General features: G+C 34.4%; 1 protein-coding gene across 4 annotated transcripts in view; it reads left to right on the top strand.

The window, feature by feature from the left end:
* Positions 1 to 23397, top strand: part of CTNNA3 (catenin alpha 3) — a 1667940-nt gene that overhangs the window by 119745 nt on the left and 1524798 nt on the right. For all 4 annotated transcript variants that reach the window (XM_057505911.1, XM_057505908.1, XM_057505909.1 and 1 more), the window contains exon 4: positions 13971 to 14137. In XM_057505911.1, the coding sequence (XP_057361894.1) occupies positions 13971 to 14137 (167 nt within the window). The remainder of the gene's footprint in view (positions 1 to 13970; positions 14138 to 23397) is intronic.

The raw sequence follows: 23397 nt of genomic DNA, 5'->3' as shown, positions 1-23397 counted from the left end.
TTTGTATATGGTATGAGGAATTTCATTCTTTTGTATGGGGGTATCCAAGTTTTCCAACATTGTTTCCTAAAGATGCTTTTCCCATTGTGTTTTCTTGGCACCTTTATTGAAGATCAATACATCACATATGTATGGGTTTATTTCTGGGCTCTCTATTCTTTTCAACTGATATTTTATGCCAGTACCATACTGCTCTGATGACTCTACCTTTGTAATGAAATCAGGGAGTGTGAAACATCCAGTTTTGTTCCTCTTGCTCAAAATTTCTTTGTTTAGAGTCCAAAAGTTTTAAATTTTGATTAATTCAATTCAATTTATTAACATTTTTCTTTGACTACTTTGGTAACATGTATAACATTGCCAAATCCATGGTCATGAAATTTTACTCCCATGGTTTTCTCTGAGTTCTCTAGTTTTAGCTCTGGTATAGGTCTGAGATTCATTTTGAGTTAATTTTTGTGTATGGTGTGAGATAGAGGTCCAACATCATTAATTTTTTTGCATGTGGGTATCCAGTTGTCTCAGCACCATTTGTTGACAGTATAATTATTTTCCCATTGAATTTTCTTGGAACCTTTGTTGAAAATCATTTGAACATAAATGTAAGGATTTATTTCTGGCATATCAGTTCTATTGATTACAGTGACTTTTTCTAGTAAGTTTTGAAACTGGGAGGTGTAATTCCTCCAAATTTGCTCTTTTTTTTTTTTTCAGAAACGTTTGGGATATCATGGGTCTTTTGCATTTCCATATGAATTTTAGCACCAGCTTGTCAATTTCTTCAAAACAGCCACTAAGATTTTCTTGGGGGGATTATACTTAATCTGTAGACCAATTTGGGGAGTATTGCCTTCTTAACAATATTAAGTCTTCTCACCCATAATCTTGGAATATCAGTCATTTTTTGGAGGTCTTCCTTAATTTCCTTCAGCAGTGTTTTGCAGTTTTCAATATGCATGCCTTATACTGTTTTTGTTAAATTTTTTCCTCAGTATGTTTTTCTTTTGATGCCATTGTGAGTGGAATGTATGTAATGTAATTGTTCAGAGTTTTAATGTTTATCCCCAATACATTTTTATGCTGCTTCTGACATTATACTTCTAATTTGTACAATTAACCTTTGACTTCCTGTGAGTTCTGTGTGAGCTAAGACAATGCAATTGGGCCTGAAAATGATTTTGGTCATTCTACATAAGGAGCACATCAACTCCAATTGGGAAAATTTTGATTTTCAATCCTGCTCTGAATGAGGTGCTATTTGAAAGTATATATTTGCTAGACATTTATTGCTCTGATTATAGCTGTGGGACTTGAATTTCTGGCATGGTGAAGACTGACCTCTACTTACTACTTAAACTTTTATGAAGGGAGCTTTATTAAGATTGAGGATAAGTGAAAAATGGTAAAATTTTTTCCAGTGATCAAGAAGTGCCTTAATTTAGTTACTTTTGTTTTTCATTTATTCCTCATAGGACTTTTTTGGGGAGAATTTTAAAGGTTTATTTCTTCACTGCAATTACAGAGGAAAGTAATTTTTCCCCAGTTTTATTGATGTAATTGGCATGTAACATTGTATTAATTTTGTGTGTACAACATGATGATTCAATAGATATATACTGTGAAATTATTATAATAAATTAACATCCAAAATCTCACTTAGTTAACATTTTTTTGGTAATAAGAATTTTTGATATTTAATCTCTTAGCAACTTTCAACTGTACAATATAGTATTGCTACTTTAGTCACCATGCTGTTCATTATATGCAAAGAAATTACTTATCTTAAACTGGAAGGTTATACCTTTTGACCACTTCTACCTATTTCATTTATCCCTTACCCTCTGTCAACTATCAATCTCTTCTCTATATCTGTGAATGCAGTGTTTTTAGGTTCCAAAATAGATGATATCATAACAGTATTTGTCTTTTTCTGTCTGACTTATTTCACTTACCAAAATGCCCCCAAGTCCCAGACACATTGTTGCAAATTCTGAATTTTTATTTGAATAATATTCATGTGTGTGTCTGCGCACACTTTTTAAATCTATTCATCCATTGATGGACACTTAGGCTGTTTACATGTTTTGGCTGTTATACACAATGCTGCAGTGAATATGGGGTGGGGGTATAGATATCTGTTTGAATTAGTGTTTCATATTCTTTGGATAAATACCCATAAGTGAAATTGCTGGATCATATGGTAGTTCTATTTTTAATTTTTGAGGAATCTCCATACAGTTTTCCACAGTGGTTGCACCAGTTTACATTCCAGGATAAGTGTACAAGGGTTCTCTTTCTCCACATTTTTACGGATGTTTGTTATCTCCTGTTTTAATTTTTTTTAATGACAGTCATTCTAACACATGTGAAGTGGTATGTCATTGTAGTTTTGATTTGCATTTTCCTGATGATTAGTGATGTTGAGCACCTTTTCATGTTAGCCATCTGTATATCTTGTTAGCCATCTGTATTTCTTCTTTGAAAAAATGTCTGTTGAGATCCACTGTCCATTTTTTATTGGATTGTATTTTTGTATTTTTTTATTGAGTTGTGTGAGTTCCTTATGTATTTTGGATATTAACCTCTTATCAAATATATGATTTACAAATATTTTCTTCCATTTGGAAGTTTGCCTTTTCATTTTGTTGATGGTGTCCTTGGTTGTGTAGAAGCTTTTTAGTTTGATGTAGTCCCACTTGTTTATTTTTATTTTTGATGCCTTTGTTTTTGGTGTCAAATCTAAAAAATCATTGCTAAGAGTAATGTTAAGGAGCTTAGGCTAGGTTTTCTTCTAGGAATTTTATGGTTTCAAGCCCATGTTCAAGTCTTTAATTCATTTTTGAGTTAGATTTTGTGTATGGTGTAAGATATTGGTTTGGTTTCATTTTTTTGCATGTGGATGTCTAGTTTTTCCAACACCATTTAACAAAGACCCTGTCCTTTTCCCATTGTATATTTTGGCTTTAATTGTCATAAATTAGTTGACCATATATTCATGACTTTCTTTCTGAGCTCTCTATTCTTTTCCATTGATCTATTTGTCTGTTTTTATGCCAATGCCATACATTTTGATTACTGTAGCTTTGTATTATAGTTTAACACCAGCAGGGAGCATGATTCTTCCAGCTTTATTCTTTCTCAAGATTACTTAGGCTGTTCAGGGTCTTTTGCTGTTTCATTGTATTTCAATCTGAGAAAAATGACATTGGAATTTTGATAGGGATTACATTGAATCTGTAGACTGTTTTGGACATTTTAAGAATACTAATTCTTTGAATCCAAGAGAAAGGAATACCTATTTGTGCTGTGTTCATTTTCTTTTATCAGTGTCTTCTAGTTTCAGTATATAGGACTTTCACCTCTTTTGTTAAATTTATTCTTATTTTATTCTTTTTGATGCAATTATAAGTTGGATTGTTTTCTTAATCTCTCTGATAGTTCATTATTAGTGTATAGAAATGCAATATATTTGTATATGTTGATTTTATAAACTCATCTTTACTGAATTTATTCTAAAAGTTATGGTTTTCTATATGTATATAATATATCATGCAGTTTTCCTTCTTTCTAATTTGGATGCCTTTTTTTCTCTTTTTCTTGCCTAACTGCTCTGGGTAGGACTTCCAATACTACGTTGAATAAAAATGGAGAGCATGGGTATCATTGTCTTGTTCCTGATTTTGGAGGAAAAACTTTATGCTTTTCACCATTGAAAGAAGTTAGTAGTAGACTTGTCAGATGTGGTTTTTGTTATGCTGAGATACATTCTTTCTATATCCTGGTATCCTTGGAATAAATCCCCCTTGATCATGGTGCATGATCTTTTTAATGTGTTGTTGAATTCAACAAATTGTTATAGTTTTACTTATTTTTACTACTTTATCTTTATCTTTAAGATTCATAAGTGATTAACCCACCACCTTTACAACATTAGATTACTCTGAATTTTACTATATATTTCCTTTTACTAGTGAGATTTCATATGTTTTTCTGTTATTAATTAGTGTCCTTTTGTTTTAGCTTAAAGAAGTACCTTTAATATTTCTTGTAAGGTTGGTCTAATTGTGCTGATCTTCTCCAGGTTTTATTTGTGTAGGAAGCTTATTATTTATCCTTCAATTCTGGTGGACAACTTTGTCAGATAGAAAATTCTTGGTTGAAAGTTTTCCTCTTTCAACACTTTGAATATGCCATGTCATTCCTTCTGGCCCACAAAGTTTCTGCTCAAATATCTGTTGTAGGTCTTATGGGGGTTCTCTTATATGTAACAAGTGTTTTTTTTCTTTGCTCCTTTTAAGAATCTTTCCTTGTCTTTGACTTTTTCAATTTCACTATAATGTGTCTTGGTGTGGGTTTCTTTAGATTAATCTTTGACAATTTCTATATTTCTTAGATCTGGATGTCTATTTCTTTATAGGTTAAGGAAGTTTTCAGCCGTTATTTCTTTCAGTAAGCTTTTTGCTCCTTTTTCTTTTCTTCTGGGAGAAGATATGTGAATATTTGTGAATATCTCTCACACCTTTGTGATTGTCCAAGCAGACTTCTTTGTTCATAGTGGCTCCCAGTTGTTGAGGGGGTGCGAAATCTTGTGCTTAATGGTATTCCAGAAGTTTTTAGAAGTATATTCACTTTTGTTCTTTTTCCTTTTGCTCTTCTGATTACATGAATTCCATGGCTCTGACTTCAAGTCCACTGAGTCTTTCTTTCATTTATATGCAGTCTGCTTTGGACCTCTCTATTGAATTTTTCAGTTCAATTATTGTATTCTTCAGCATGGTGATTTCTATTTGGTACTTTCTTACATTATCTGTCTCTTTATTGAGATCCTCAGTTTATTTGTACATTGTTCTCCTGACCTCAGTGAGCATCGTCATGCCATTATTTTGAACACTTTATCAGGTAATTCACTTATTTCCATTTAATTAAGTTTTTTTTCTGGGGTTTTATGTTCTTTTGCTTCAAACATATTCCTCTGTTACTTCATTTTCCATGACTCTTTCTTAGTTTCTTTGCATTATATAACACAGTCACCTCTTCCAGTCTTGAAAAAGTGGCCTCATGTAGGTGAATCTTATCTTCCAGCCTGGCGCTAGCTCTAGGTTGTCTCTCATACCTTTGTGATTGCCTAAGCAGCCTTTTTGGTTCACAGTAGCTCACAGTTGTGTGCCAAAACTTGTCAGTGTCCCAAAAGGGATGATCTCAGCACCTGATGCAGGCTGATTAGAAGTTGGACTCTCAGGCAGAATCTTTTAAAGTATGTGAATGTATAGATCTCTTTCAGGGAAAGACTGGAAGATCGTTGTTTTTGTCCACTCTCTCTACTCTGAGTCCCAGGGAGACTGCCAGCTAAGAACAGTCTTTTTGTTTGCCATAGTCTCGCTGAACCCATGAACATAAGCTCCACTGGCTACCAGAGCAGGTATATCAAAGCATATGTCCTCTGGGCAGCAGCCACAAAAGCTGGGGTGTTAGATGTGTGTCCAAGATCCCTTCATGGGGACACTGGCAACCTGGAGTATGACAGAGGGAGGGAGAGCATGAAGATGGGCTCTGCCAGCCTCCCTGGAGAGGATTGCTGTCTGCCCCTAGTTGTGTATCAAACTAGAATCCACACCCTCAGGTTACCGCCCCCAAGACATACACATAGGCTTAGGGAGAGCCTGGGAGTTGGGTGGTTTTGACTCTCCCTCTATGCTGAGCCTCAGGGGGATAGTTGATCAAGAACTGTTTGAGTCCTGTGAGACCTGCAAATGCAAGCCCTACCAGCTACCAGAGCTGGGTACCAAGAGGTTCATCCTCCAGGTGGTAGCTTCAAAAGCAGGGGCACCAGACGTATGTGTAAGCTCCCTCCAAGGAGACACCTGCAACCAGGAGTGGGGCAGAGGGAGACTTTTCCAGGCTCTGGAGAGGATGGCAGTTGGACCCTGAACTGTGTTAAATCATAAGCCTGACATCCAATTTTTAATATGTCCAAATAGGAATCTTTTAGGAAAAAACTGGGCATCTCAGTCTGTTGCTTCTACACTGAGCCTTGGTGAGATAGTCATGGCAAGTCCTGTGAGCCTGTGATGAACTGTTTCTTTGTTTACTACAGTCTTGTGGATCTCATGGATACAAGCCCTGTTGCCTTCCAGAGCTCAGTGTTTTGGTGGCCTGTTTCTGAGGTGGAGGTCTTAAAAGTTGGTGCACTAGATGTTCGGTTTAAAACATTCACTTTTCAGGGAGAAGATGGGAGTTGTAAGTTCCCTCCCTGTTGTATGTCACCATGCAGGAGGTGGGGTTTACCACAAGATTATCTTGTCTCAGCCTCTCCTACTTATTTTGATGTGGGTTTTTTTCTTATCCCGACATGTAGGAGTTGTTCAGCTAGTTTCTGGATTTCTTTCAGAGAGAATTATTCCATATGAAGTTGTAGATTAATTATATCCATGGGAGAGGGTAAGTTCAAGAGCCTCCTGTGTCACCATCTTGAGCTGGAATCCTGGAAGCAATTCATAGATCTTTTAAAATGGTTTATATAAGATAATAGTGAAGCTTTTAGGGATTGTGTACAGGGATTGTGCAAGATTATGATATATAGATATATATATATATATATTTTTTTTTGGGGGGGTTGCTAAGGAATTCTGTTTTATTTACTTTATAGAAATATATCTGAAGATGCTAGCATTTAAAACCACTCACTAGTTTGTTTTTCTATTTGGGAATACCTGGCAGAGACCATGTTTTAGTCATCATTATATAGTGCATAGTGCTTTGCATGGTGTATTGCTGAATACATATTTGTTATATAAATGAATGAATCTTTGTAAGGTTAAGTATATTTTCTTAGAAAAAAATTGATAACTTGTCAGTCCCAGTTTCAAAGCACTGTAATGAAATTGCTTCAGCAGATCTCAAAAAATCAAGGATATAAATTTTGCTAATTCACCATCATGTAATAGAATCTAAGTTTGTTTGTGTTTAGTGAGAAAAGGAAATATTGGAAAAAATAATGGATAATTAACTTTAGTCTGGCATTTTAATTGTAAGGTTTAGTTATTCCCCTCAAAAGAATTAAATTGACACCAAGAATAATATTATAGAAATGTTTATTGGTGGCGTTTTAGTCAATAGGCTCTTTGGAGATAAATTCAATAGACAGCAATTATGGGATGCTATTTCAGTCAGTTTGAACATTTAGTTAAGTTTTAAATCTATACTCTTATCTCTTTTTATTATTTGTTTTACAATATGGTTTACTTTGTTCTGTTGTCTGTTTTACTATAAATACCTTCAACTACATGATACTCCTAATATTAGGAGATAATATTGAAGGAATTGTAATCTTAAAGATAATATACAGATATAGTTTCTTTATTTTATTACTTTAAAATTATTGTGTATTTTAAGTATGACATCAAGTTCCCTGTCAGTTTTTTGCCAGTTTTTAAAGATAATTCATCATTTTTTCTCTTTGAAATTCTTAAGTGTCATCATGTAGCTCCATTTTAAAAGTTCCCTTAATGTTAAAATTTATTTAGATTGATAGTTTACAGATACTGTGTACAATATTTTACACATAAAAAGACATTAATAAAGTTATATATGTGGAGTTATATATTTTTACATATATGCATATAATCAAATTTTGACCAAAACAAGGATTGAAATTCAAGATATACCAGCATTTTAAATACAACAGATAATATTTGCTTGAAGATATATTTGTTCTCACTATTGGAAGTGAAATTTTTATTAGTTTTCCTATACACACACACACACACACACACACACACAGGCACACACCCTTTAAGATAGAAAATTTTATTTTAGTGGATATAACATGAGCATTAACCAGTGTCTTGATGTTAGGCCCTGTCCCATTTTTAGTATAGGTCTGTTGACTGAATGTCATGCAATCATTTTTTCCAAAACCACACCCACAGTATATTGACTAAGATTTCCAGTTTTAGTGTCATTGTGGAAGAGAACTTAATGGTACTTGAGAAACTACCATACTGCACAATCCTCCTTGATATCTTATAATCCTCTCTCTTGCCTTGTGCTAAATTTTACCATTTTTTTCTTCCACACTCAAGTTGACAACAATTTTAATAACTCACCTTTGTTGTCTCTAAGCATTCAAACTAATTTTCAAAGAAGTAACAGATCTTTTTTGTATTATTATCTGATAAACTTATATATTTAATAAAAAAACACAATTACAACTGACATGAAAATGTTGAGAAACAGACTCTTATTACACAGTTTGTGGAAGCAGAAGGGCTCCAAAGTACTTGAGATAATCTTTTAGTGTTGAATAGAAAGGATCATTAATATGTTGTTGAGAGGCAATAAAGAGTTGATGAATCTAGAAAGGTAGTTAAGAGATAGTCTCTTAAGAGAGCTTCTCTTATATCCCAACTCTGATGTTAGAAGGTGTTTCCATCAGTTTAATAGAAACTAGCATCAAACTTTATATTTCATAAAAATTTATAATTTTATAGAATTGACTCTATCAAAATATTCCCCAGTTTGTTTCCATTGTCTCAATGTTGCAGGGCTTGGTGGCATGTTGGCTGTGCCCTTCCACTTTAGGTAACTCAGTATGCTGCTCTGCTATTCTCTGATTCATGACTGCTGCAGACCTTGAAGATGAGAATTCTGCTCTCTCGGAATTGCTTTATTAGGGATTACTGGAGCAATACTCAGTCTAGACCTGGTTATTCTTCACTGTTGAGGCGAGGCTCTTCTATGTACTCTACCCCATTACCCATGAGTTAGAAAGTTTTCCATTCTGGTGGTGGGATCAAACACTATTTCCAGTCCCATGTGAGTGAGTGCCAAATACTGCTACCTTAAATCCTTTTGGATGGTTCTTTCCCTAGCCTTAGTTTCTTCCCATGTATGATTGACCAATATTCAGCTGAGTACTCAAAGAGGAGCCTCTGCAGACCTTCTGAGTTCTCTCTCCTTGTAGCTATCTTTGCCATTTTCTGTCCTGAGTACTTTAGCTGCCGAACATTCCCTGGGCTCTCAGCTTTGTCTCTTTAGTTCAGAGAGTTTGCTAGGCTCTGTCTTAATTTCTCCTTTCTGTTTGTGGCCTGGAAAATCTCTCAAGGCGGTAAGCTGGGGCTACCAAAGGGCTCATCCTGTTTGCTTCCCATTTCTCAGGGATTTCTGTCCCTGATTGCCTGATGTCCAGTGCTTTCAGAACCATACATAATAGATTTTGTCCATTTTTTTTTTTTGTTTCAGGTAGGAAAGATATCTGGTCTTTGTTACTCTGACTTGGTTGGAACCAGATTACTATTTTTAATAAGACAGTTGTTGCTGAGAGTTTGAAGATAATGAAATCGAAATAAAACACAGCCAGTAGTTTACAATGGCAGCCATATGCAGGTACATTTTGAGTCCAGAGGTACTGCTGAAGTCTTGTAGATCCTAATCATGAGTCCTTACAGCGGCAGTGGCTAGCTTTTTGGCCCTTTCCTCTGCCATGATAAAACATTTAAAAAAATAATAATACAAGACATTTTCTCTTCTTGCAAACTGTTTCAAACATTTTAAATGGAAGGCCTTTTTCTTCTTTTTTTTTTTGCATCTGTCTCTTTAGGACCTAGTTGATGTCATCCTCCCCTCTTTCCTGCCAAAAGAAAAGCAGTATGTTCCAAAGTTAAATTCAAGCTACAACCTCTTAAGAGCTTTCAAACTTAAAATGGTTTTTTCTCAATTAGAAACAAATAAAACCAACCCCTTAGAGCCCAGTTTCAGCCTGGGAACCCCATTATACCACAGTATGTTATTATATATTGAATCAATTAATATGCACTAGTGCATGTTACATGTGTATGGTATATTCAAATACACACAGACCGGCAGCCAGAGGCAAATACTAGAAATAGTAATTGAATCATAAATATAATGTTAATTATGAAAGTTGGAGGAAATTTAGTCTTTAGTACTTATCCCTTTTCATTTTGGTTGTTCCCCTTTCTCCTTTGGATGTCTAGCTTATATGATTTTTAAGGTTTATAATCACTTTTAGAAAGTGGAGTTGTATTTTTAAATGCAGCAAAGGAACTTGCTGTTTCAAAGAACCATGTAGGTATCTTTTATAAGGTGAAGAATATTTTGCAATGTGTCTATTTGGCCAAGAAATTCTGGGATTCATTCATATGATCATATATAATTTTTACATGTCAGATTTTTATATATTCAGAAGTTTTAAAAAATTACTTATATATGTACAAGATATATTATAATGTAATATATGTATAAAATGTGTAATATATTACATGTATTATTTATGTATGTATGAGATGTACCTGTATCACTCTTTGTAGAGTATATATCCTTAGTACATTATTCAAGCAGGCATTTTGAATTGAACTTTTTCTTTTTTAAGATTAAAAAGAGCCTATTTGATAGGAAAGGAACAAAATGAATCCAGTAGACAGGAACTTTCTGAACCTAGTTTTTGCGGTATTTTCAAGACCTTTAGTAAATTGCTTTTATGTACGAAGTGAGATTTCTTAAAGGAAAAAATATGGCTTATTTATATATTTTAGAAGTGAAATTTTCTGTTCATTAAACTTCAAAATAGAAATATTATAAACAAGAATGGGAATGATATTTTAAAAGAATAGACTCCCTATGTCCAGACTTTATAAAACATGGATACTAATACTCTAGATAAAGAGGAAACTTTTTGTACCTTTTATTTCTATTTATTTAGAAAAATAACCATTTTCTCCTGACAGAAGTCAATATGACAGTGAACTTGCTTAATTCTATAAACTAGCATCTTTGTCAATAGTTGGAACATTTGCTCTTATCTAGAACCTTCCTCTGTGTGTCTTTTCACACCTCAGGCAGAGGTAGGTCCTTCCTGTGCTTCTTAGTAGTTTATACTGGTCTCTGAGCCCTGCTCAGATTATATCACAGTGATTATTGATTCTCATTTGTCTACCACTGGGGCTGCAAAGTTGCTTTGTATTGATTTCTATATCCTGGATTCCTAGGATGGAGCTGTGTTATATAGGGAACAACAAAGGCTTGTCAAAGGAAAGTTGAATGTTCATTGACATATTCATTCACCAACACACATTCATTGTACTGAATATAGGCAACAGAGTAGGCACTATTCTAGACCCAGGGATTACCATGGTGACCAGGAGTAGTGCAGATCTTACTCTCACTGGCCTTGATTCAGAAGAAAAGACAGGCTTTGATATAAGTCATTACAGTAAATGATGATGAGGGTTACGATAGGAAGCAAAGAATCCTGCTGTAAGTCCTGCTTTAGAAATGGTGGTCTAAGGCTTCCCAGAGAGAGTGGTGTTTAAACTGTGACCAGAAGTATGGGCTGAAACCAACTGAAAGGGTTGGGAGTATTGCAGGGGAGGGAGGGCAGTGAGTCCAGTAACAGGAAGTTTACTTGCTGCATTTTATTGATGTGCTAATATATTAATGTACTTCTTCCAGCACTGCTATTGGTTGACTCTTCATATCACCTTAATGGACACAAAGCCTCTAATAGTTCTTTAGCACTTAAATGATCTTTTTTGCATATGCCTCTTTATCCAATTGTTCAACATCCCAACATTTTCCAAGTCAGAACACATACTTCTTTTTTGATATATATTTAGTTTTCGTATATGAAGTCAGAGACAGTATTCTACAAAGGCTATTGTAATTTTCCAATTCAGAATCATGACAAGAAAAGATAATCTTGTTTTTTGTGGAAATTCACCTGCTCTCCAAATTTTGAAGGTTGCTTTAATTTTTCAGTCTCCTAGCAGCAATTCTGATTTTCAGAGAAAAACATAAATATCACTGCTTACTGGTCTTAAAAACATACCATCTCTATTAGAAATTGCCTGAGAAAATAATAGCTAATATTTGTTGAGTGCTTTCCGTATTCAGATACTGTGCTAAATATATATTATGAACTATATCTCATTTAAACATATCAGAAATTCTGTGTGATAAATAATATTTGTATCCCTTTTCTGTAAAGGAGGAAATAAAGTATTTTGTATCCAAGGTCTCAGAACTAGAAGTGGTAGATAAGAATTTGATCTCATCATCCATATCTGACTTCAGACTGATTTGTTAATGTGGTATTGCTTAAGAGAGATAAATGTGTTTCAGACCTTCTTCACAGATTTTGTCCATTTTCAGGAACCATTCTTTGTTATATTTAATAAAAATAATTTCATTTTTTAAATTCTGAAGTTCATGAATAAGTGAAAGCTAAAATTTTCATGGAGTAAAGTTGTTAAGTCAGACCTTTTAATATATTATTGGTGAGGTGGTTGTGCTTTGGAGAATTTTTTGGCAGTATGTATCAAAACCTTAAATTCATTTGCCCCTTGACTCAGCAATTCTACTTTTAAGAATTTATCCTACAGCTAAACTTGCTCATGAATGCAAAAGTGTATGTCACGGGTATTCTTTGTAGTACTGTTTGAAATAAGCAAATTTGGAAATGATTTATGTGTTTAAGAGGGGCATGGAAAATAAGTTATAGTGTATCAGTAAGCTGTAACTTTATTCAAAGCATTAAAAAGAATGACAATCCCAGCTAACCAAGTATTTACTAAGTTCTAAGCCCTGCTTTTATTTAATCTTCAAAAATTGCAGGTATTATTGTTATTGTCTCCATTTACACAGAAGGAAAATGAGGCATAGAGGTTAAGTGACTTGTCCAAGGTTGTAGGACAGAGACATTCAAGCAGAATAGTTCAGAGTTCACACTGCTAATCATTGTGCTTACTTAATTACCTCATGGTCATCTCTGTCCTGACATGAAAAAGAGAGAAAACTGATAAGTGAAAAGAACAAATTGTAAAGGTTTTTATAGTAGGATACCATTTATGAAAGGGATCTTTATCTTTTACATCTTCCATTTATAACATATAAAATTATCTGTATGTTTTCTTATGACATAAAATCTTTATATATATATAATATAGTCATATTTATGAATATATGAATATGTGTGAATGTACTCATAAAATACAGATATAGCATATGTATAAATATATGCACATAAATATACACATATATACATGTGCACACACATAAAACATATATTCATGGAAAAATTTCTGGATAGATATATAAGAACTTAATGGATATTTTTTGGGATTATTGTGGAGACTTTAACAAAATTTTCACTTTATACTCTTCAGCTGAATAATTTAAAAGCTATGAGCACATACTGCTTTCATAATGCAGACAGATTTAAATTTAAAAATTTAAAAATAGTGGATGTGGTAATTCTTTAACAGTTATGTTACCAGAGACAGTTAAAGAGGGACCTTTTCTTTTCATTTTATACCCTTCTGAGTTGTGAATTTAAAAAATGAATGAGTACATGTTGCTTTTATAATAAAATGCATTTTAAATGAAGAAGCTTAAAATAGTGGACATATTTCTCTGCATTCTGTAAAATATTATTTCTGTGATTAAGTTTGGGATACAGTTTATTAATTATGTTGACAGTTTAGGATAAATATGCCTATGTTAAACTTTCATCAGACAGCTGCTCTCTTATTTTCTTAAAGGCAAGCTCTTTTCTAACATCCATTGAGTTGAAAAGTAACTCAATGAAGATTTGCCTTATTTTTATAAACAAGATCGTTTACGACTGAAGTCTTAGTAATGAAACCTTTCACAGCAAATGAGATTCAGCAGATACAGAAGTTGACAGCAATTTTACTAGATGCTGCCAGTCAATTGAGCACAGTTCTCTTCTAGGAAAATAGTATCATGCTTCTTAAACTCCAGAACATTTATCAAAAACAAATGTCAGTGTGAAACTGCATTGTCTATTAAGAGACAATGTTCTTGTGTCAACTGGCAGTATTTTAAAATTATGCTTAGTCATGGAATGTACTTGGAATTAGTTTGGATGATAAATGTCAAAACAGGAGTAATAGAAACTTAAAGTATAATATATTTGGGGTTGTGTTTTTCAGGTGAAGCTCTGAAAGGATCAGCTGAGAGATTTGCTGATGACCCCTGTTACCTCCCTAAAAGGGAAGCTGTTGTTCAAGCTGCCCGTGCCTTGTTGGCTGCAGTTACCAGACTCCTTATCCTTGCAGACATGATTGATGTTATGTGTCTCTTGCAGCACGTGTCAGCTGTAAGTAAAAAATGGCTTACTTTACCTTAGCTTTGTTCTCACTTCTAATTCCATTTTCTGAAGATGGCATCAATCCTAGTGCACATCCTGGCCACACCCTCATTTCTTAAGATCACTCATGAGAAGCTGACTAGATTGGATTGTGAAACTAATGTGTACCTCAAAAGAGTGAAGCAATAGTTAGTCTTAAAGCCAATGGGAAATTGAAAAACAGAAACCTCCTGAAAAGGAAATAGCCAGGAGAAAGTTCTAAACTTTTGATCATTTGAATTATTATGTCCTGTATAAATATATAAAGAAACATATACAATAGCATAATTATATAGAGAATAAAAATAATAAATGTATAAATATAATTTGAGAAAGAGAAACTAAAGCTGAGGACATTTGGGAGTTTATTTTGTGTGCAAATGAATACTTTGCCAGCTCTTCCTGATCCAACATAAACAGTGCACGTTTATAGGTAGTCTGTGATATCTGTAATAATCCATTATGAAAATGTATAAATGGATTTAATATGAGTAAAGAATATATTTTAACTGGGAGTTACAAAGGAAGCATGGTATATTGCTTGCCTTTTTCTGCTAGACAAATCCATTTAGAAAAGGTTTAGTAGAAAGAGAATTTTATTAAAACTTCTTTTACTTTCTTAATTTGTTTAGTTTGACCAAGTCATTAATTTTTCAAACTGGGCTCCTGCATTCTTAGGGTAAATTTCTAGGAGTGGAATTCCTGGGTCAAATGGTATTTCTAGTTTTAGTTTTTTGAGTACGTGTTGGCCATCTGAAATTCTTCTTTGGAGAATTGTCTGTTCATAACCTCTGCCCATTTTTTAATAGGGCTATTTGCTTTTTGGGTGTTCAGGCTGAGTTAAACAACTTTTACAGCTTTTCCATTTATCATACAATAGCCAGTTTTATTTATTTATTTTTAATGGGAATGTTGATCCTTTTCTATTAGGAAATAGATCAATGCCATTATAAGAAATGGGTCTAGTATTTAATAACTTCTTATGTCAAATGTATATTTAGTATTTGCTACATACAGTGCTATAAAATATTTGTACACTGAACTATGATTCTGAATATGAACAATATTCATAATGTTGTAAATCACACATTACCATGTTGGTAGCTGAGACTTTTTGAGGCCATCCTCTATTATGAACAGAAAGATATGTACCAGAAAAAGACTGTTTAAAGCTTCTTATTAAAAGTATGAGCAGTTTTTAAGGGGAGAAATTGCTGTATGATTAAAAGCCGTTTGAAGCCAAATATATTCTGCAGAAGATCCTAGAAAAAATACACAGAGATACTATGATTTAAAGAAAAAAGTGAGTCACAAGAGTGGAATATAAGACAGAATAAGAAAAACTAGAAAAAGGAGACACATAGAGTACAAATCACCGAATTTGTGCTGGATTTTATACCGAAACCTTTAGGAACATAGAAAATTTCAGCCATGTAAAACTTTTAACTTTTAAAAAAGGATCAGCATCATTCCAGGAAGCTTCAGTTTGGTTAACTGATTAACCCATTCAACAAATGATTATTTCTTGTGTGCTCACTGTATGCCAGTTTCAGTACTATGTGCTACAGTTTTAAATTTAGAAAAAATAATACCATTGTCTTCTTCTGGAATTTATAGATTAGATAAGAAATAAATTAACAATATAAATTATTACGATAGAAGTTGGAGGCATTATAAGTTGTACCATTGGAGAGTGTTTTGAGTGAATAATGCACGATTGAGTTTGGAGGAAGAGTTAAGTAGACAAAGAAGGTGGTGGAGGAAGGGAGCATTTTAACTGGAGGTTATGTGCTTGGAAGCCTGTAATAATTATGAATGTCTGAGATGAAGGATGACTGTGTGGGAGGATCAAGAGTTGAAGATGGAGAGGTAGGTATAGACGTGAAAGACCTAAATTAAAAAGTGTAAACTGTAGTCTGAAAACTAAGGCGGAACCATTCAAGAATCTCAAGCAGGGAAATGATATAAGCAAATTTGTATTGTAGGACCATTATTCTGGAAGCAGTTGGCAAGGGGGCCAGAGTAGGGGCACAGAGTCCAGTGATGAGGCTGATGCAGTCAGCTGTTTGTGAAATGATAGGGTGGGGTAGAGAATGAATGAGAGAAATGAAGAACAGTCTACAGTTTGGAAAGTGATTGGAATCTGTGCAGAGGAAAAGGGAGGCATCAAGCAGACTTCCAGGAATCTGGTTGGGCACTGAGGACATTGGTTTTCTGTTTATATAGAGGGGAAGCAGTTTATGGGGTTTAGACATATTGGATTTGAAATACATATGAAAGATAGTAGATACTAAAAGGAATTTAAATAATAAAAGTATTAAAAATAACCAACTAAAATATGTTAAAAATATACAATATGAATAGATGTAAGTTAGACAACATAAAGTCTCTATATGTGAGAGATTACTTACTTACAAACCTCACATTATTGTCAGCTTAAAAGAGACTGTTAAAACTATAAAATATTTTATGTAAATCCTGAGGTTACCACAAAAAATGCCCATAGAAGATCCAAAAGAAAAAAAGGTATCAAAGCAAATCAAAACAAAAATCAACAAAACACAAAGGAAAGCAAGGGAAGGAAGAGACAGAAAAAAGAACTACAAAATGACAATAGTAAATTCTTCTCTATCAATAAGTACTTTAATTGTAAAGAGATTAAATACAATGTGACTGAATAGATTAAAAAAAAAAACAAGATCCAATTATGTTCTAAGTATAAGAAACTCACTTTAGATTTAAGGACACATTTAGACTGAAAGTGAAGGGATGGGAAAGGATATTCCAGGGAAATGGTAACCAGAAGAGAGAAAGGGCTATACTTATACCAGACAAAATATCTCAAATGAGACAAAGAAGGAGATAATATAATGATAACATGGTCATTCCACAAGGATGATATTAACATTATAAAAATATTGTGTACGTAGCATCAGAGGATGTAAATGTACAAAGCAAACATAGAACTGAAGGGAAGAAATAGTGGTATAATAGGTAGGATCCGTTTTTTTTCTTTCCAACCATCAGGACCAAGGTTTAAACCCTGGACCATTATTTTTAGTAACCTTTTATTTTAAGGTAGTTTTAGACTTATAATAAAAAATGTTACAGGGGTAGAGTTCTCATATACCTTTCGCCCTGCATCCCCTAAAGTTAACATTTATCATCATGTCTTTTTAGTTAAACCCTTGGCTTTTGATTCCAAATCCCAATTTGTTTATGGTATTGTGCTTCTTATTAGTATTCTCAGATTTCCTCATTTTAAGCCTAGTTGCCTGAAACTCCCATAGTGCTTTTCTATCACAACTTCAGCATTACAGGCCTTCTGTATCCTGAGCTCAAGGCCACATCAGAGAGCTGGATTGCCTGTCAGAAAAGATGCTTTAAAAACTAGTCTTAAGTCTTTTGAGTCTTTCTGTTGTTTGGCCTAGGCCTGGAGAAAAATTTTCCTCCTTGACATTTTAATTATAATGTGTCTTGGTGTGGATGTCTTTGGGTTATTTATAATTCTCTGGGCATTGTGGATATGCATATTTTTTCTTTCTCTAGGTTTGAAAAGTTTTCAGCCACTATTTCTTTGTATAAGATTTCTGCCTCTTTCTCATCTCCTTATGAGAGCACTATGATGGGGATGTTAGGCTGTTGGATTTTGTCCTATGAGTCTCAAGCTATGGACACTTTAGTTCATCCTGTTTTCTTTTTGCTTCTTTGACTGGCAAGTTCTACTGCCTTGTTTTTGAGTTGACTTACCCTTTTTTCTTCTTCATCTAGTCTGCTGTTGAAACTCTCTGTGTATTTTTCTTTTCAGTTATTGTCTTCTTCACCTCTATTTGACTTCTATTTGGTATTTTACTATATTTCCCATTTCTTTTTTGAAGTTCTATGTTCATCCATTCTTTTACCAAGTTTAGATAGTGTCTTTATAACCCTTACTTTGAACTTTTTATCAGGTAGATTACTTAACTCCATTTCATTTTTCTGAAGTTTTATCTTGTTTTTCATTGGAACATATGCCTCTGTTTCTTCATTTGGCTTGACTCTGTGTTGGTTTCTAAACAGTTGTTGAAACAATCACCTCTTTGAGTCTTGAAGGAGTGGCCTCAGATAGATGAATCTTGTCCTTCAACCCTGCCTCAGCTCTTGGTTTTCTCTCAAACTTTGGTGCTCATACAAGCATTACTTTTAATAGCTACCAGTAGTTGAAGAAGTGCCAAGACCTGGAAACATTTAATGAAGAATTAATGTCAGCTCTTCTTGAAGTTTTCCAAAGTACTGAAGAGGAGGGATTACTTCCTAGCTCATTTTATGAGACCATCATTACTCTGCTACCAAAGCCAGATAAGGATAAGGACACCACAAGAAAAGAAAATTATAGGCTAATATCCCTGATGAGTGTAGATGCAAAAATCTTCAACAAAATACTGAATTCAACAACATATTAATAGAATTATACACTATGACCAAGTGAGTTTTGCCTGGGATGTAAGTATGGTTAATATATGAAAATAAATTAATATGATACACTACATTAACAGAATAAAGGATAAAAATCATGTGATTCTTTCAATAGATATAGAAAAAGTATTTGAAATAATTCATCCTTTCACCATTCAAACTCTGAGCTAGGAATAGAAGGAAAGTACTTTAATATAATAAGTTCATGTGTGATTGCCCACGGCTAACATTTTACTCAATAGTGAAAAACAGAAAGCTTTTCTTTTAATATCAGGAATAAGGCAAGATTGTCTACTCTCACCATATATACCATTCAACAGTGCTGGAAGTTATAGTCAGAACAATTAGTCAAGAAAAAAATTAAAGGCATCCAAGTTTGAAAGGAAGAAATAAAACTGTTCCTATTTGTAGATGACATGATTTTATATATATTATATATATATATATATATTTCTTTTAACAAAAAACTGTTAGAGTTAGTAAACTTAAGTTCAGTAAAATAAGGTACAAACTCAATATACAAAAATCAGTTACATTTCAATACATTTACAATTAACTATCTGAAATGGAAATTGGGAATCATCATATTTACAATGATATGAAAAAGAATAAAATACTTAGGATTAAACTTAACTAAGGAGGCAAAATACTTGTAATACTGAAAACACAAAACATTGATGAAAGAAATTAAAGGAGACACAAATGGAAAGTTATCCAGTGTCCACAGATTGAAAGATTTAATATTGTTGAAATGTCCATACTACCCAAAGTGATCTACACATGCAATGCAGTTCCTATCAAAATCCCAATGGCATTTTTAAAAAATAGAAATTGAAAAAATAATTCTGAAATTCATATGGAACCACAGAAAACCACAAACAGCCAAATGAATTCTGAGAAAGAGGAGTAAAGTAGAGGTATCACACTTCCTCATTTCAAAATATATTACAAACCCCTATTACTCAAAATGACATGGTACTGGTCTAAAAACAGACATATAGAACAATGGAAGAAAAATCACCTAGAAATTAATCCATAAATATATTGTTACTCATCTTGTATAAGGGTGCCAATAATATATAACTGGGAAAGGATAGTCTTATTAAACAAATGGTTTTGGGAGAAATGAATATTCATATGTAATTTAATGGAATTGGAGCCTTTTTTACACCATATACAAAAATCAACTCAAGATGGATTAAAGAACTGAATGTAAGACCTGAAACTAAAATTCCTTGAAGAAACAGGGGAAAAACTTCATTACACTGGTTTTGTCAGTGATTTCATGGATATGACACCAAAAGCATAGGCAACAAAACCAAACATAAAATGTAGGACTGCATAAAACTAGAAAGCTTCTGTACTGAAAAGGAAACAATCAACATAGTTAAAAGGCAATCTATGGGAGAAAACATTTGCAAACCATGTATCTGTTAAGGGGCTAATATCTAAAATATATAAGGAATTCCTACAATTCAATAGAAAAAAAATTAATCACCTAGTTAGAAAAGGAACTAAACCAACCCCCTGGGTGGCAGTGCAGCTCTGAAGCCCCTCATGGTGATAAACAGCCTGCCATTCATTCCTCCTCCGGTGCAGCCCCACCACAGCGGTGGAACAGCCTGAGAGAGGCTGTGCCCACAGCAGCTGCCCAGAGTCTTCTTTCAGCACGCAGTTGCCTGGGCCAGACCCAGGGGCTGCTGCCAGCACGCAGCTGCCTGGTGCAGGCAGAGGAAGATGGGGCAGGGCATGAAGGGGCGCCGTTCTCCCAGGAGAGCACACCCAGCAGGACTGCCACTCCCCGCAGGGCTCTGGGCTGCTCCAATGGCTGTCCTGCCCACAGCGGCTCAGGAAATAAAACCAGAAGCTGCTCCCCATGTGTGGGTAACCAGCATAGGCAGTGGGGAAGGGCAAAGCAACCAGCAAGCAGGAAGGGACTTTGTTCTCCCAGCTGACACACACGCCAACTGCCTATCACCATGAAAAGGCAGAAGAATTTGATCCAGTTCAGAATTACCCACACAACCCCCAACAGGGAGCCTGGGGAGATAGATTTAACCAATCTTCCTGAAAAAGAATTCGAAATAGAGGTCATAACCATGTTGATGGACCTGCAAAGAAATATGCAAGAGCTAAAGGATCAAGTTAGGAGGGAGAATACAGAAATAAAACAATCTCTGGAAGGACTTAAGACCAGACTGAATGAGGTGCAAGAGGCTGTTAATGGAAGAGAAATCAGAGAACAGGAACACACAGAAGCTGAGGCAGAGAGAGATCAAATTATCTCCAGGAATGAAAGAATATTAAGAGAACTGTGTGACTAATCCAAATGGAACAGTATTTGCATTATAGGGATACCAGAAGAAGAAGAGAGAGAAAAAGGGATAAAAAGTGTCTTTGAAGAAATAATTGCTGAAAACATTCCCAAACTGGGGGAGGAAATAGTCTCTCAGACCACAGAGGTACACAGAACTCCCTATACAAGGGACCCAAGGAGGACAACACCAAGACACATAATAATTAAAATGGCAAAGATCTAGGACAAAGACAGAGTATTAAAGGCAGCCAGAGAGAGAAAAAAGGTCACTTACAAAGGAAAACCCACCAGGCTATCATCAGATTTCTCAACAGAAACCTTACAGGCCAGAAGAGAATGGCATGATATATTTAATGCAATGAAACAGAAGGGCATTGAACCAAGAATACTGTATCCAGCACAATTATAATTTAAATATGAAGGAGGGGTTAAACAAATCCCAGACAAGCTAAAGTTGAGGGAATCTGCCTCCCACAAACTACCTTTACAGGATATTTTAAAGGGACTGCTCTAGATGGAAGCACTCCTAAGGATAAATAGAAGTCACCAGGGAAAATAAAATCACAGCAAAGAAAGCAGACCAACCAATACTAACTAAAGGCAAAAAATAAAATCAACTACTCAGAAGCAGTTAAAGGAAACACAAAAGAGTACAGAATAAAACACCTAACATATAAAGATCAGAGGAGGAGGAATAAGGAGGTAGAGAAATGAAGAATCATCAGACTGTGTTTATAATAGCTTAATAAGCAAGTTAAGTTAGACAGTTAGAAAGTAAAGAAGCTTGAACCTTTGATAACGAATCTAAAGCCTGCAACGTCAATAAGTACATATCTTTCAATAATCACCCTAAATGTGAAGGGACTGAATGCACCAATCAAAAGACACAGAGTAATAGAATGGATAAAAAAGCAAGACCCATCTATATGCTGCTTACACACAAGACTTACTTCAAACCCAAAGACATGCACAGACTAAAAGTCAAGGGATGGAAAAAGATATTTCATACAAACAACAGGGAGAAAAAAGCAGGTGTGGCAGTACAAGTATCAGATAAAATAGACTTCAAACAAAGAAACTAACAAGAGATAAAGAAGGACATTACATAATGATAAAGGGATCAGTCCAACAAGAGGATATTACCATTATAAATATACATGCACCTAATACAGGAGCACCAACATATGTGAAACAAATACTAACAGAAATAAAGGAGGAAATAGAATGCAATTCATTCATTCATTTAGTTTAGCATACTTCAACACACCACTCACTCCAAAGGACAGATCCACTGGACAGAAAATAAGAACACAGAGGCAATGAACAACACACTAGAACAGATGGACCTAATAGACATCTATGGAACTCCACACCCAAAAGCAGCAGGATACACATTCTTCTCAAGTGCACATAGAACTTTTCCAGAATAGACCACATACTAGGCCACAAAAAGAGCCTCAGTTAATTAAAAAAGACTGAAATTCTACCAACCAACTTCTCAGACCACAAAGGCAAAAAACTAGAAATAAATTGTACAAAGAATGTAAAAGGCTCACAAACACATGGAGGCTTAACAACATACTCCTAAATAATCAATGAATCAATGACAAAATTAAAATAGAGATCAAGCAATATACGGAGACAAATGACAACAATAGCACAAAGCCCCAACTTCTGTGGAACGCAGCGAAGACAGTTCTAAGAGGAAAGTATATAGCAATCCAGGCCTATTTAAGGAAGGAAGAACAATCCCAAATGAATAGTCTAAAGTCAAAATTATTGAAATTGGAAAAATAAGAACAAATGAGGCCTAAGGTCAGCAGATGGAGGGACATAATAAAGATCAGAGAAGAAATAAATAAAATTAAGAAGAATAAAACAATAGAAAAAATCAATGAAACCAAGAGCTGGTTCTTTGAGAAAATAAACAAAATATATAAGCCCCTAGCCAGACTTATTAGGAGAAAAAGAGAATCTACACACATCAACAGAACCAGAAATGAGAAAGGAAAAATCACGATGGACCCCACAGAAATACAAAGAATCATTAGAGATTACTATGACAATCTATATGCTAACAAGCTGGAAAAACTAGAAGAAATGGACAACTTCCTAGAAAAATACAACCTTCTAAGACTGACCAAGGAAGAAACAGAAATCTAAACAGTCCAGTTACCAGCAACAAAATTGAATTGGTAATGAAAAAACTACCCAAGAGCAAACCCCCTGGGCCAGATAGGTTTACCACTGAATTTTATCAGACATATAGAGAAGGCATAATACCCATTCTCCTTAAAGATTTCCAAAAAATAGAAGAGGAGGGAATACTTCCAAAGTCATTCTATGAAGCCAGCATCACTCTTATACCAAAACCAGGCAAAGACCCCACCAAAAAAGAAAATTACAGACCAATATCCCTGATGAACATAGATGCAAAAATACTCAACAAAATATTAGT

This window comes from Manis pentadactyla, chromosome 8, assembly GCF_030020395.1.
Source record: "Manis pentadactyla isolate mManPen7 chromosome 8, mManPen7.hap1, whole genome shotgun sequence".
NCBI lineage: Eukaryota > Metazoa > Chordata > Mammalia > Pholidota > Manidae > Manis > Manis pentadactyla.
This window is presented reverse-complemented; position numbering and strand designations above follow the sequence as displayed.